The sequence below is a fragment of the Bacillus rossius genome, chromosome 3, assembly GCF_032445375.1.
Source record: "Bacillus rossius redtenbacheri isolate Brsri chromosome 3, Brsri_v3, whole genome shotgun sequence".
In the NCBI taxonomy this organism is placed as follows: domain Eukaryota; kingdom Metazoa; phylum Arthropoda; class Insecta; order Phasmatodea; family Bacillidae; genus Bacillus; species Bacillus rossius.
In genome coordinates this window covers 130,121,303-130,136,712 of record NC_086332.1, presented here as the reverse complement: position 1 = coordinate 130,136,712, position 15,410 = coordinate 130,121,303, and the positions used below count along the sequence as shown (strand labels likewise).

At 36.2% G+C, this 15,410-nt stretch overlaps 1 protein-coding gene across 3 annotated transcripts in view; it reads left to right on the top strand.

Annotated features, from left to right (window-relative positions):
* The window catches only part of LOC134531245 (ATP-binding cassette sub-family C member 3-like), a 289,530-nt gene that overhangs the window by 72,875 nt on the left and 201,245 nt on the right, over window positions 1–15,410 (top strand). For all 3 annotated transcript variants that reach the window (XM_063366935.1, XM_063366937.1, XM_063366936.1), the window contains one exon: window positions 5,559–5,684. In XM_063366935.1, coding sequence (XP_063223005.1) covers window positions 5,559–5,684 — 126 coding nt within the window. The remainder of the gene's footprint in view (window positions 1–5,558; window positions 5,685–15,410) is intronic.

Genomic DNA, 15,410 nt, shown 5'->3' with positions numbered 1-15,410 from the left:
GGTTACTCTCTCCCTAACCAGTCACATCATCACTTAATCGCCCTGCCTGCTAGGACATTCCTCATTGTGTCCAACCTAGTGAGACGCACCCTAACCATGGTCACCTCATCAATTCATCGCCCTGCCTGCTAGGACATTGCTCATTGTGTACAAGCTGATGAGTCCCTCATTGACCACTGTCACCTAATCAATTTATCGCCTCGCCTATCTGGACCGTGCTTATTGTGTCCAAGTTGGTGCATCCCTCATTGGCCACAGTTACCTCATCAATCTATTGCTCTGCCTGCCTGGACCATGTTCATTGTATGCAAGCTGGTTAATTACTCTGTGATAGTGGTCACTCCATTTCTTTATCGCAGTGTCTGTATAAACAGTTCTGTGTGTCCAAGTTAGTGAATACCTTCTTCACAGTGTTTGCCGCAACACATATACTGTTCTGCCTGCTTGGACCACACTTTACGTATATTCAAGCTGAAGTTATCTTCCCAGACCATGGTTACCTCATCACTTCATCAACCCATCAGTTTGTACGATGCTAAATTTTCCAAACTCGTACATTCTTCCTGACAATAGTCACCATCATTAATTCACCACTCTATAATGTAGCCTATCTGTAGCTTTAAATGTGTCCAAGCTAGTATGTCTTTGACAGTTTTTGTCTGAACACTTGATTACTCCTCCTGCTTAGACCACACTCATAATGACCAAGCTAGTGTTTCTCTCCCTTGCTTTTTTACCTCATAACTTCATCCCTCTCCTGTTTCATCCATGCTTAACTTATCTAGCTCTAAAGTCATTCCATGACAGATGTCTTATCTTCTATTTATCTCCCTGCCTGGACCATGTTCAATGTGTCCTACCAGATGACTCACTTCTTGACAACTGTCGCCTTTATCCCCTCACTAGACTTTAAAGATGCTAAAGTATCTAAAGTGTTGAGTCCTTCCCTGACCTCTGTCTCATCACTTCATTACCCCACCTGCCAGGACCATGCAGATCTCCAAACTGATGAGTCCATTTCTGACAGCAGTCACCTCATTATGTCTTAACCCTGCATGCCTAAACTCTGGTAAATGTGTTCAAGCCATGTGATTCCCTCCCTGACAGCGATTATCACCTTCCTTGCCTGAACTACACTTAAGGTGTCGTATCTGTTGAGTCCCTACATGACTGCAGTCACTTTATCACAGTTCATCGCTCCGCCTGCCTGCACCGCGTTTAAAGTGAGTCCCTCCCTGATAGCGTTCACCTCATCACTTCATCACTCCGCCTTCCTGGACCATGCATGGTGTGCACCAAATTGTGCATGCATGGTGTGCAGTGCTTTAGAAGAGCCAAACATGACTCACGTAACTGCTCAACACATTTCAATGGTGTCATGTATCACATTACAAATGGTATTTATTTTTGGGAATTTGTTTTTAAACTATATTTTTATAGATGTATAATATTTGAATGGGTGTTTTTAATTTTTTTTTAGATATCAACTCCAGTTTATAATTCCTGAAAGCACTATTGGTACATTCAGTACAATATTATATTCACATTTACACCTTTAAGCTGTAAGATGACCACTGAAATATCATTGCCTTATACACAATGTGAAAACACACAATTAAAGAGCTTTGTGCATAAAGGCGATAGGTACTGAACTAGAAGCAACAGCGAACATCACACTTATAGTTCTACCTCACTGACACACATACACTCGTGGCTGTGCAGACCTCTCAAGGCGAGATTACTCACAACACATCTGTGAGGAGCTAGGCATGTTAAGCACATTATCGCTAGCTCTGCCACTGTCCATCACACCTCAAAGACTCTTTGATGACTAGTTATTTGTGTTCAAGCACATTATCGCTTGCTCTGCCACTGTCCATCACATCTTGTAGACTCTTTGATCACAAGTTATTTCGGAAATTTACAGTCACATTTTCTTTTAAATAATTTCTTTCTTCACCAACACAGCAACTGGTACTTCAAGTTGAGTCATGCAAGAAAAGCAATTATGTGTGATTCCATCGGGCTAGTTTGTTCACAAGAAAGTGGCTAGCTAGTAAACTCGCTCAGTCCCGTTTCTGGTTTGTTAAGAGCAGTCCTCCCACAACTTTGTGTTATCTCTTTGATGTTGTCTGTTCATACGCTGCAGCACTTGGTGCAACAGTGTAGAAATTCACCAATATATAGAATTTACTTCACTCCAGGAGAGTCGGTATGTCTTCAGAGACAGGTTTTCATTGGCTCAGAAAGACCCTACTAGGCGTGTCAGGCAACCAATTGTTCATTTTAACTCGTAGTTTAAACATTCAGGCGAGTCAAGCGTATCCTGCCATTAAGTTGTACCCAAACCCAATATTCTATCCATATATTATTATAACTATTTATATAATTAAAGTCAAAAATAACAAGAAATAAACGTAGAGCATCCAGGCTGTACTAACATATGTCTTGCTAAATCATTAGGAATGTTATGTACAACAAATGTAACAAATATATTTGTAAAATATGTTATATCGTTAATATGTATTCCAAATCAATAATAGTAAGGAAAAGGAATTTAATATATTTAGTATTTAAATTTAAATCCTCTGATTTTTTTCAGAAGGTAGTTGCAAGAGACTTCCCCACAAGTCTTATGTTTTAAGAGTTATGCTTGAAATGTCTAACTGCAATTACCAATAATTATAGTTATTTTGATTTAACTTTAATCGTCAGGCAATTTAGTTTTTTTAAAGTATTTAACTTGATATTCAATAGTATCACTAGAAATGACATATACATAAAACGGGATTTTTTTATAACTTACTGCGACTCGTCTGTATATTATACACTTGAGTATACAGTAATCCCTTTTGGAATAACCATTACAATTTCTTGATCAACAGTTTGCTTTTCATGTCTATAGTAAAATATATAAATGACTCGAAACTAAATATATAATTTCCAAGTCACTCACAAATATTTATTATACGATAGTTCATCCTAGTAGCTCCGTACTGACAATGTTACATTTTTGTTTTCTTAATTTCTTTATTCCATGTCCTGATAGGTCCAAAATGTCATAGTACAGCATAAACTATTAATATTATATTATAAAATACATACTTCATGGTACCTAACATAAGGTTTCCAATATCAAACAATTTCAATAGCCTGTGGTCAACACGAACAATTTTTTTATATGAAATTTAGCATGGTTTCATGCTCTAAGAGAAATAAAAATATCAATCGTGGCTCTATGGTCATAGAGTAACTGACTAGTGGAACTGTCCAATGTTCATCTACCATTAAAACACCAATTAAAATCACAGAAAATAATGCAATTGCAGTTCATGCTTCTGTAACTATCTTTTGGCGAAAGGTCAATCATATAATTATTGTAATCTATTGAGACTAAGTTGGATTTGATAGGTATTCAAAATCTAACGATTAAAGTTTTTTACTGTATTAGCTGAATTAGTCTTTAGAGAATGTCTTAGGTACATTTCTCAATCGAAAATATACAATAACTTACTACTGTAGTGTATTTTTACTTTCGTCATATTAAATACCAATAAATGTAGGTATATTATCTATGAATAAGATTGGTCTACGAAAACGTGGTGCCGATGATTTTGTTTCCTCAGTACGGGCTTGATGAATGTTTTAGCTTTATGTTAAGGTTATCGGTGCAAGGTTATGCACTAAATGATATAAATGTGGGTTAAGAGTTAAAACTTAAGAATTAGAATCTTATCTTGTACGCCGATGAGCACACGGTTAAGTAATGCTGCAAATTTCCGAAGTATGATTGACAGTAGTGATTAATTTAAGGCAATGAAAAGGGGCGAGGATACAGCCATGTAATATAAGTTCAATTTTTGTATTTGTAGGTACCTATCATCTGCATTTTGATAACATTTTGTTTATAAATCGTTGCTGATTAATGATTTGTTCAATGTAGCATTTTTATCCATGGTGATATTTGTATATACCTATGTATATACTTGAAATATTAGACATTTGACTATGATTGAAGCTTAGAATTACATTTCAGCTCATAACTTAGAATTCGTACACAAATCATTATTACAAATCTTTAATTTTAATTTATATAATATACTATTTAATTTAAATCTAGTATCATCCATTCCGATCTAACATAAAATGGTTGAACATTTGATAAAAATATTCATTAATTATTGTAAACAAATTTTTGGAGGCTCTTATAATAGTAAATAATTACTAGAAGCGCATCAGAATCATCAGTGTATAGAATCATAAGGGAAAAGAAAAATACCGATCAGAAATTGTTTTATTTCGTAATATTTTCTTTTTTATATCTTATCATTGCTTGAAATGATGTTAATCATTCCGTATTTCCTAAGTCTTTCATACTTTGTCACAACCCGCTTTCCTAACAACAAATTTTACTATGCTCCAATTGGTACTTCCCATGTTTAGTTTAAGGAAAAATATAAAATATGACCATCTTTTTTAGTTCTTAAGACAACGTATGATGTTCACATGACCCGCAAAAATTCTTACATGACAATCATAAACCAATGCACTAGTATACATAGAATCGTTTCTAAGTACATGAATAAATTGTATTTATTAATTTTCCATTATTAACCCACCTCTTAATACAATGCTCATTATCAAGATTTCATTTGTTTTTGTACCACTCGATTCTCTTTCTACCAGGCACGCATCGAGCCGGAAGTCCAAACATAGCTTCTTGACTTTTGACATGGACATGAAGTTATAGTAATTACTCTTGCAATATTATGGTTTCGGAACCAGCAGTGAGTGAATGACAAGCAAACAAGGAAATCAGTTCTAGAGCTGAGTACTGGGGCACTCGGCGGGCATGTGGTTAGCACGTAAGCACGCTGACCTTTCAGCTCAGCACGGTGGTCCCAATATTACATGATCAACATAAAGAATACCTATATTAAAGTCAATGGAAATTGAAATACAGGTGTTTATAAGGTTACTCATTACATATCCAAAATAAAATTTATATTCAACACATGACAGTTCTAACATGGCGAATAAATGGATTAAACATGGTGAATAATCAATATTCGTGTACACTTTTCGCTCTCTGGCACAATGCTTCTTCAATTCCTCACTACCTTCTCTCCAATGTTATTAAGTTGTTGTTTCCGGACCATCCAGCAAATCATCAGGTATTGGCTGGTGAGTCCAGGAATCTATCCCAAAGAACAAACTAGCCGGAATATTTCATAACCGAGCTTGTGCTTTTAATAGTAGCAAGAATCGTTAGATAAACAAACATGTCCCAATCTTTACGACAATCGTGATGAAGTGCACAAAATTATATTAATGTTATCAGAAAAGTAAAAAAAATAATTATATTATGACATTGCTGTATTTTCTTTCTAGGTTTTCACCTACGATGTACGTTACAATTGTAATTATTAAAGACATGCGCTATCATACTAAACAATCAATGTAATTAGGTACTACCCATTATTATTTAGTACGAGCTGTATGGAACATTTAAGTTGATGTTATTGGATCAGAATGTCATGGACTTATTTTCTTTTCAGCTGCTGACATCTCTTCTGATCGTGGTGTGCCTGGCAGATCTGGGGTTCGCCCTTTCCCTCAACAATCAAGGTTATGCTATCTACGCAGTTGATGTCTACACGCCAGTTGTGAAGCTGGTTGCTCTGGTGAGTAGATGTAGTTGTCTGCTAGTTGTGCTCATTACCTCTCACCGTCACTTGCTGCCGTCTCTCGCTCTTGTCTCTGTTAGCAGTTTATGAATGCTTGTTCTGGCGCAGTTCCTAAAGAAAATGAAAAAAAAAAAAAAATACTCATCTAAATTTAAACGGAAATGAAGTATAATAAGAATGTATTATTAAATAAAATTTATTGGTTTTTAGTGTAACTAATCAACTAACTAACAATTACATAAAATAAAATGTGTCTTCCTTAGTTTAATAATTAAGAAATTTTTTTATAAAATTAAAAATGTTAGTCTCATAGTAAAATAAATAATAATAAACATAACATATGGTTATGTACCTTTACTTTATCAACATTCACGTATGTACTGATACATAACACTATACCAATGAATGAATTAACTTCACTTATAAATTTCCTCATGAAAATATTCTAAGTATTTTATTTAAGAGAAATATTTATTCCTAATTGCTTATCAAAATTTAAGTGTTAAAAGACCAAACCTACGCGTCAAGATTAGTTTATTATTGTCCTACACATCATAATATCAAAGATTTATAGAATGCAATTTAAAAAAATAGATAACTTATATACTGAAATTACGACAATATTCCTCCATTTACCAACGACCAATGCACACAAATATAAAACACTTTTAAAGCACTGTTGTGTAGAAAGTTACTGTCGTTAAAAATGATTTATTTTCAATATATTTTACTCAATTTAGACTGAACAGTATTTTAAACAATTAATTGATAATTTAACTAGCTTCGAATCTCTTATCATAAAGGTAGCTTCCTCAAATGAATAAAATTCTTTCTGTAGGGGAACCGAACAGGTCCCATGACAATGGGATCTGCGGGAGGATAGAGGTGGTAAGATCACTGTTTTAAGGATAGGCCCCTCAGAGGGCGGGTAGGGGAAGAAGCTATGCTATTCATATACCAGGGTAAGGGGACCCCCAAGATGGTGAAGGGGGTATGTGGCAGAGTTATTCTCGGTCTAGAGGCTACCATTTTGTTTCATAGCAACAGGTGGTTGCTCGTTTGCGGGGGGTGGGGGAAGGGGGTGTCAGTTGGGTGTGTCACCACATGAAGTTATCTTTAAATACCACGTAGCGAGGACTATCGTCTGCTTGGCGGCTTCTGCTGGTGGAAGTTGTGGTTCATTCTTTAGGAGCTAGGAGGTGTTCCTGTGTAGCACTGAAGTTATTTTTAATAATAATAATTACAACGTTGAAGCCGCGGCTGGGATTTTATCCGGGGGACGTGAGTACGTCGTGGTTAAAAACGAGAGACCTTGGACACTGGACTACGAGGTCAGTTTAAGAGTAAAGAAAGAAATAAGGAATATAAGCTACAATAATAGCTATGATATAAGCCATCATCAAGTATAGTACTAGCTATGATATAAGCCACCATATGCTCACACGGGTGCCAAATTTATTTCCACCTCTTGCCACCAGAGGGCACCACACCCGACCTCGTGTTCACAGAGAGCACCACCTCCCACTCCCAGAGCTCGCCGCCATCTTTATTTCTACCTCGTGCTCACAGAGCGTGCCACATGAAAAAAGCAGCCATCCTTAATACCAACTCACACCACCAGAGAGTGCCATAGTACACCTCTCCCTCACAGAGCATGCCACAGTCAACCGCCATCTAGATGTCGTCTGCTGGGACTCCATGCACAGTGCGCACCAATAATTCCCCACGCCATTATATAGTACTAGTTAAGAGAGAATTAAATAATAATAAAATTTATGACATCACTTAAAATACCATAGTTATGCTTAGGTATGCTGGTAGATATTTAAAATAAAAACTTCTAGTGCTGTATATTAAAAAAAGCTTCTCTTTTGTAATTCACACAAAGACCATCTCTTTATAGTACTAGTTAATGTTTAAATTCATAGACCGCCATATTGTTTTATAGTAGGCCTACAATATGATGATGTCACATCCAATGACAGTTACATTTAAAATACCTTATAGTGCCACCCAGCTTAATGCTTTCGCTGTCGGTAAAAATATTTTATAGTAATTCTTACTAGCATCACATTTAATAGAATGTGTACAAGATACCATTATATTCTTATATTAATTTTCATTTTTAAATTAAAAGTTTTTTATAGTGGTAGATAGTCTTTAAAGTTTGTTGTGTACATTACTATATATAAATAGTCTTAACTTACCTTGATATGTTCAGTAATTCAATGTTGAGCCATCAAAAATATTTTTAATAAGTTTAGCTCTTCCTCTGTTATACTGTATAAAATATATATGTTATGTTATTTGTGTTATCGACAGTCCCTACTAGTATTATTTATTCAGTTATAATGGTCAAAGTGTTTTAATACTATAACCAAATCTCGCAGACACGTCTCCCACTCACAGAAGGGTAGGCTATGAATACATTGCACGCGATACTAGCCCGCCGCGAGCCTGCTCCCACCCCATATCTCTAAAAACAACCCTTATAGTGGAATATCTGCACTGCAGGGGTCTACCACCACGTGTCACATTCCATTCCAAGGATCTCAGACAGCCACAGTGGTTACTCACTCTGTAAAACAAACCCTAACGTCTCCCATGTTCACAACGGTCTTACAAATCCTGCAATCGCGTTGCAGCTCCCCTCTTTCTTAATATATGTAATTACTCTTAGTTGCCTAAGAACTGTAATATATTATTTACATAGACATCACTGTTAACATAAATATACTATTATTTACAATTGACCTTAAGAACAATACAAATACGAAAATAGGTAATAAAATTAAAAACAAAGGTTTTGTCATCCTGAAAATACACCAACCCAGCAAAAAAAAAATTAATAACCGCAAGGTACACGACCCAGGACACGAACCCAGACACTCCACTCGAGAAACCACATCTAGATGCCACCACAATTGCTGTATGAGAAATAATAAGGCAAATAAGAACAGCTATCGCTCCGACTGAAAGAATCCAGCTAAATAAACGTCATATGTTGCTAAAGTAAATAAAATTTACCTTGTCAGAATTAAGAAAGTTCACGAATATCATACATAAAACTAAAGACTTAATGCAAAAAAATCAGGGTAACTTTACATTAAAATTGCAAGAAAAACCGCGTGTTACATGATATTGAATTACGAAATTATATATATCAACACAATGATAGTAGTATAGAAAAGGGTCTCCTGCGAAAGGATTCAGGGTGTGGAGCCGTGGAGCCGAACCACCATCTTGGTTTGTGACATCACAGTGGCTGTCTTGAATGATGTTGATCTTGACATTTGACCTTGACCTTGACCTTGACCTGGGTGGTCATTTTGGATCCTCCATCTTGGATGAACAATCTTGGATGACATCATCGCTGCCATTTTGTTGTCTCGAACTTTCTGCCATTTTGAATTCAGCAATTTTTTCTAAAACTTTCTTTCTTTTTGAATTATGATGTCATCGTTGTAAGTTTCGCTATGGCCGCAATTTTGAAAATCTTTATTTACTATCCGATTTTAATGAAATTTTTTTTAAATTTATACAAAATTTAATTAATCAAATTTTAATAAATATTATTTAAAAAACGCACTTTTGTCATAGAGCTGGGAGTCCTCGGTTCGAATTCCGTGAGGGCTAAATTAAAGCATGGTTACCAATCATTCCCTCATAGTGGCTGCTGGCAGACTGTGCTGTTAAAGGCGTATGTTTGTCGGTGGCTTTGCCGAAAATCAACCTGGCTTCCGAATAGGCCTATTGACGATTGTTGCGATTAAGAATATCATGGGGATTATAACCGAAGCATGGTCTGGTAACCTTAAATCGCGCAAAGTCTGCATTCTCCTCATGCTTGATGTGAAGAACGCCTTCAACAGTGTAAAATGGGATGACATCTTGGATGAACTGGAGCATCGGTTCAAGATCAAAAAGTAGAACTTGGCCATAGTCGTCGATTATCTCGATGCAAGAACGCTAATCGTGAAAACCACAGAAAGTTCACAGGAGTATCAGACGACAACTTGTTTACCACAGGGCTAAGTCATGGGCCCCGACCTATGGAACGCAGATTACGATGAATTATTGGAGATTCCCCTACCGAAGCAAGTACAGCTAATGGGTTTTGCTGACGACGTCGCGGCCACAGTAGTGGCGGACAGCGTTGAGGAGGCTGAACTACTGGTCCGGTCGACCATTGACGCCCTCAAGTCCTGGCTTGAGGAACACTGTCTGAAAATAGCTAAACATTAAACAGAGATGGTTGTGCTGACGCGCCAGAAATGTTTTCCAAAACCATTCAATGTGAATATTGGCGAGACAACACTGAAATCAACAAGAGCACTGCACTGCACCAAAGCTAGCAAAATGGTATCGAGCCTATCAAGAATCATGAGCAACACAATAAGCCCACGAACCAAAAATATAAGAGTTATTGTCGAAGTAGATCACTTAATCCTACTCTATGGGGCGGAATTATGGGCAGATATTCTCTAGCAGAAGACCTATCAGCGGAAGATAGCTGCAGTAAAACAGCGTGGAGCCCTCAGGGTGACCTGCGCCTATCGAACGGTCTCCGAAGCTGCCTTACTAGTTATAGCAGGGGTTGCGCCTATCAACCAACTAGCATTCGAAAGAGCGAAACTCTATGACATCAAAGCTACCGGCGACAACACAAAGAAAGCCAGAGAAAAAGTGAAGGCCGAAATTCTGGAAGAATGGGAAAACAAATGGAAGACCTGCATCAAAGGCAGATGGACAGCTCGCCTGATCCCAAACATCAAAACCTGGATCGACCAAAATCACAATGAGACGAATTTCTGTTAACAGGCCATGGCTCATTCAATGCATACCTACACAAATTGGGACCTCACCACAAACCGATGTGCAAGTACTGCCCGGACAAAACTGATGATGCTGAGCACATTTTTTCGATTGCGAACATTGGAGGAAACACAGAGCTAACACCGAAGCAACAATAGGCAAGACTTTCAATCCTGCGAGCCTAGTGAACCTTGTGATACAAAGAGAAGAAAACTAGAATGACATCGCTGCCTACTTGCAGTGCATTCCCAAGGAAAAAATATCTGAGAGAGAGACCAGTGAAACGGGAGCGGGCGTCGTTTGATGCAACACGGACTGGGTTGAAGTAGTGCTAACGTGGTTTCGGCCCAGTCTCCCCTACAATACTTATGGGGAAAGTGGAAAGGAGAGTTTTTAGTCGGTGGAAATCCCACACTACCGACCATCATGTATCATCCCTCAAGGCAGTGTCTTTGGAAGATTTTACCTCCTCTATATATATATAAAAAATAACTAACCCTTCTTCAATTTGATCATTGCATTTACACAAAAAAAATGTTTTTTTGGAAATTTTTGTCCTTTCTCCTATTACCCTCCCCTCAAAAAAATCTGTACTGATTATATTTTTCTTGTAATTTCCCCCACCTATCCCTCCCCCTTCTATAAAAAATTATTATTCTCGCAAGAAATTACCACCATGCCTCCCCTCCCCTTCTCCTTTCCGACATTCTCACCCCTAAGCTATACACTCATTTTAATCTATAATTACCGACCCTAATGACCCGAAAGCCTTCAGTTACCTACAGTTCCTTGCACGCACCAGTCGCCTATCGAGGAGTCAATGAATACAATACAATACGGATTATGACATGACAGTCACCATCTTGTTTACATCTGCTAGAGACCATCATCTTGGTTTCGCCTGCTAAAGTGCGCTATGTGCTACCGACATGTTAGTTTAATTTGTTACCCACTAGAGTGCAGTATTAAATTATTATTAGGTACTGTGGCACCCACCATCTTGAAATTGGGACGTCATCTTGGAAATTTGTAATTATTTAGCTAGAAATTTGGGAAAAATTTCAAAATGATAAAAAATTCTCATTATTATACTGATTGATTCGATTAGTTCCTGTCCTTAGTTCAAACCTTGGGTGATGCAAAAAAACTTTCATGTAAGAAATAACAGTTTCAATGAAACATTTTGAAAATCCTAAAAGCAGCAAAGGTTTTCATATACCAGACTCCTTTTTGTCGATAAGACCGCCATCTTGAAATTCTGTAATAATTAACCTAGAAATTCGGGAAATTTTCCAAAATACATTACATTAAATGGAAATTAGTATACTGATTAATTTGGTCGACTCCTGTCTATGATGCAAATATTTTAATTTTATTTAAAAATATTTTTTTTAATAAAAATGCTTTAAATCCTGAATGTAGCCTAAGTTACACATAAACCCGCTTTCAGTATGTCTTTCTGTCCGCCATCTTCAAAATCTGTAGTTATGTAGCTATAATTTCGGAAAAAATTACAAAATTCATTAAATAAATTTGCAATTAATATACTGATACATTCTATTAGTTCCTGTCCTTAAATCGATCCTTGGTCAATAATTAAAAAAAATAAACAGTTTCATGAAATAAAACACCACAAAAGTACAAATAGTCAATTAATTATGTAATTTATACTCTCGTACATTAACACTTTCGAAAGTTAACTATCTAATAAACATTTAGTCCTGCATTTGCGGGAAATGACTAATTCTCAGCTCCAATCGGTTTACTGAAGACAGAGACCAGTCGAACTATTTATTGAAATATTATTCCTCTTTTTGACAGAGTTTCTCGATACTCTGTTTAACAGACTGCTTCACATCATCGGAATTGTAAATGTGAGTATTCACTGTCTTGTATGCACACTTCTTCACTTGGTCCTCGAATGTATATAGTTTACCATATACACAGTCCAGCCACAAGTTACATTTTAAAGGTCCGTTTGTTGCTACGTCATCAATAAGCTAATTAATGATGTCCTGCATGATATCGTCAAGAAAAGTACAAATGTCATTCAAATCACTAAACGTATTTAGATAATAGTAGTCTTTCAATGTTCCACGAAATGCAGACTGCGCCAAGTAGAACCTAATATCATTTACCTGTTACGCACCGTGCACAGTCTGAGGCTTATAATAATGTCCAGGCCTTATTACATTCGGTTGCTGAACATCTGTTTTGGTGCTTGTCGCATACGAGTCTCCAATCTAAAGCGCGGAGTCAAAATGTCTGCAGGAAGTTCAACAGTAGGCACAGGCATTACATTTACATTTTTTTCGCATGCCGTCGCAAAATGTCAATACGCGTTAACCAAACATGGCACTCATCGCAGCGAAACTTCGTACGCGAAGGAATCTTTACACATTTGCTCCGCTCATGTCTTCGTGCATCATGGGAAACTGCGAACGACATATCACAGTAACTGCAAAGATGCCTAGTTGATGAAGACGATCCTTTCAGACCCTTACCAGATTATTATGTTGCTCCAGTTGTTCCAACTCCCGGTGTACTCTAATACACATCAATAATTCGCTATTGTAGCGAAACCTTTACTTTCTGACGCGCAGCAGGACCTTCGTCTTCAAGTATCTTTTCAACGTATCATTTCTTGCAAATTACTTGCGACACTTTTAATAGCTTAATATTATGCGCGATAGATTCTTAGCACATTCTTTCTTCTCATGTAGCCGAGCATTACTGTTGTTTGAGAAAATATTATCGCAGTAATGGCATCGATGCTAGATAGATGTTGTATCACCAAACATTGAAGTCTCCATCGAGTTCTAAAGAACAGCGGACTTATACACCAGACTAGTCAAACAAGACGATCCGCACCGCACCACAACCAGAGATGGACTGAGGGTCCTGTCGTCTAGACCTCACTTATATACCCACAACCAGTCGAATAAAATAATAGTCAAAAGAAGAATCATTTAATATAGTACACGAGTCAAAACAACATTAAAAAAAGTAAGAAAACATGGAAGCATGTGGACACGCAATACACGTACTTGTAGCTTCCAACGCGAAACTATTCATGCTAAAAAGTTTCCATTTAAATTAATTTCATTCAAGTAGACTATCAAACCAATGTCACATAATAATATCTTATTGGTCATACTATCCTCAAAAACTTACAGTCTTTTTAAGTTACAACAGTTATAGTTTTTAATAATTTTATTTACCTAGGTTGTTGGCATGGGGAGAGTTTTAACTATTGGTTTCACTAACTGTTTGATAACACAGAATGTGTCGAACCCTCCGGAGGAAAATGTTTCCAAGACCAAGCGTGTGTTGTGGGGCTCCGATTGGTATGTTTTAAATATTTCAGTGGATGTATAACATTCTACTCATGAAAATTGTGTCTCACTATCTATAAATCTCCTATATATATATATATATATATATATATATATATATATATATATATATATATATATATATATATATATACTTTTCAGCTACAGCTAATTTAATATCAAACATAGCAAATGTAAATAAAATAATCTAAAAAACAAATTTTAATATGCTAAGGTTGTCGTAATGTTTTCATGTACTACCGGTATTTTCTTATTTTTTTAATTCTTGGTAAGAAATTAATAATTGCTATAGCGACACTAAATAAACCTGTGATGATTCCAATAATAAAAATTTTACTTTCCGTTATCAATGCAAGAGATAACTGTAAAAGTAGTTTCACATATTGGTAGAAACACCATGGAAATAGTGTGTTGCATGCTAATATAGTGTCATTCTTTTGGGTGTTTCTGCTTTTGTTTTCATAATGGTTAAAACTTTGGGGTTGTGTTTCAGATTGAGTGTGATGACTCATAGCTGCTATAAATGTGTTTGTGAGTATATGTGTGTGTCCTTTTTGACACACTGGTGTTCATTGTGTGTAAAACAATACCTGAGAATTAGTGTTTATACTTTGCAATATTAATTTATATACGCTTACATTTTGGAACACGAAAAAATTGAAATTTTTAAACATAGTGCAGGTAAATGCACTACATACGATTAAAATAATATATTTTCTAGCACCAAAAAATAATGAAATAGATATTTTTAAATTTTATTTTGCTTCTTATTAAAAAATGTGAATATATGTCGAGAGCTTGGATATTGGATATCCTTTCACACGAGGCGACTGATCGCGGCGACTGATCTCCGCAACTTTTAGTGGAGCATCTGACAACAGCTCGTCAAATAAACTGTAAAAATGTCCCCGCTCTATTCTCGACCTTAATATAGGATGCACATGCATGCTTCTTCTTGATCTGCGCTTTCTCTTCTTGATAAGCAAGAGGAGCAGTAGAACCTATTCGTCCCTGGACGCCATGACGAACTGAAATCTATTTGACTCGGCGATCGCCGCAACCAGTTGCCTGCGCTAACGGCACAGTCGCCAGCAAAGGCGACTCATCGCCACGTTCAGTCGCCTCGTGTGAAAGGAGCCTAAATGTATTTTAAATTCATTACATAATTATGTTTTCATCTCTAAAAGTTTGGGTTCTTAAAACTTATGTTTCTATCTCAAAAATAATTCTATTTTTTGTCTTATGTAAAATTTTATCACATTAGTTTACATTTTAAAGTTTTTTTTTTAATATTAGATACGATTTTTGTTTTCATCATTCTGAATTGTCTATTGTTAGTAGAGATTTTGTTTATTGTTTCATAACATTTGTTTTATTATAATTTTTTTCAGGTTGAATTTAAGGATGTAAGGTAAAGGCACCTATTATAGGACCCCTTTTAAATAAAATTCATATACTTTTATTAAGTGAACATAAATTAACATTTAATGTAGAATAAATCACTTGATATGTTTAACTATAAAATGCAATACATACATATTGTTTTAAACTA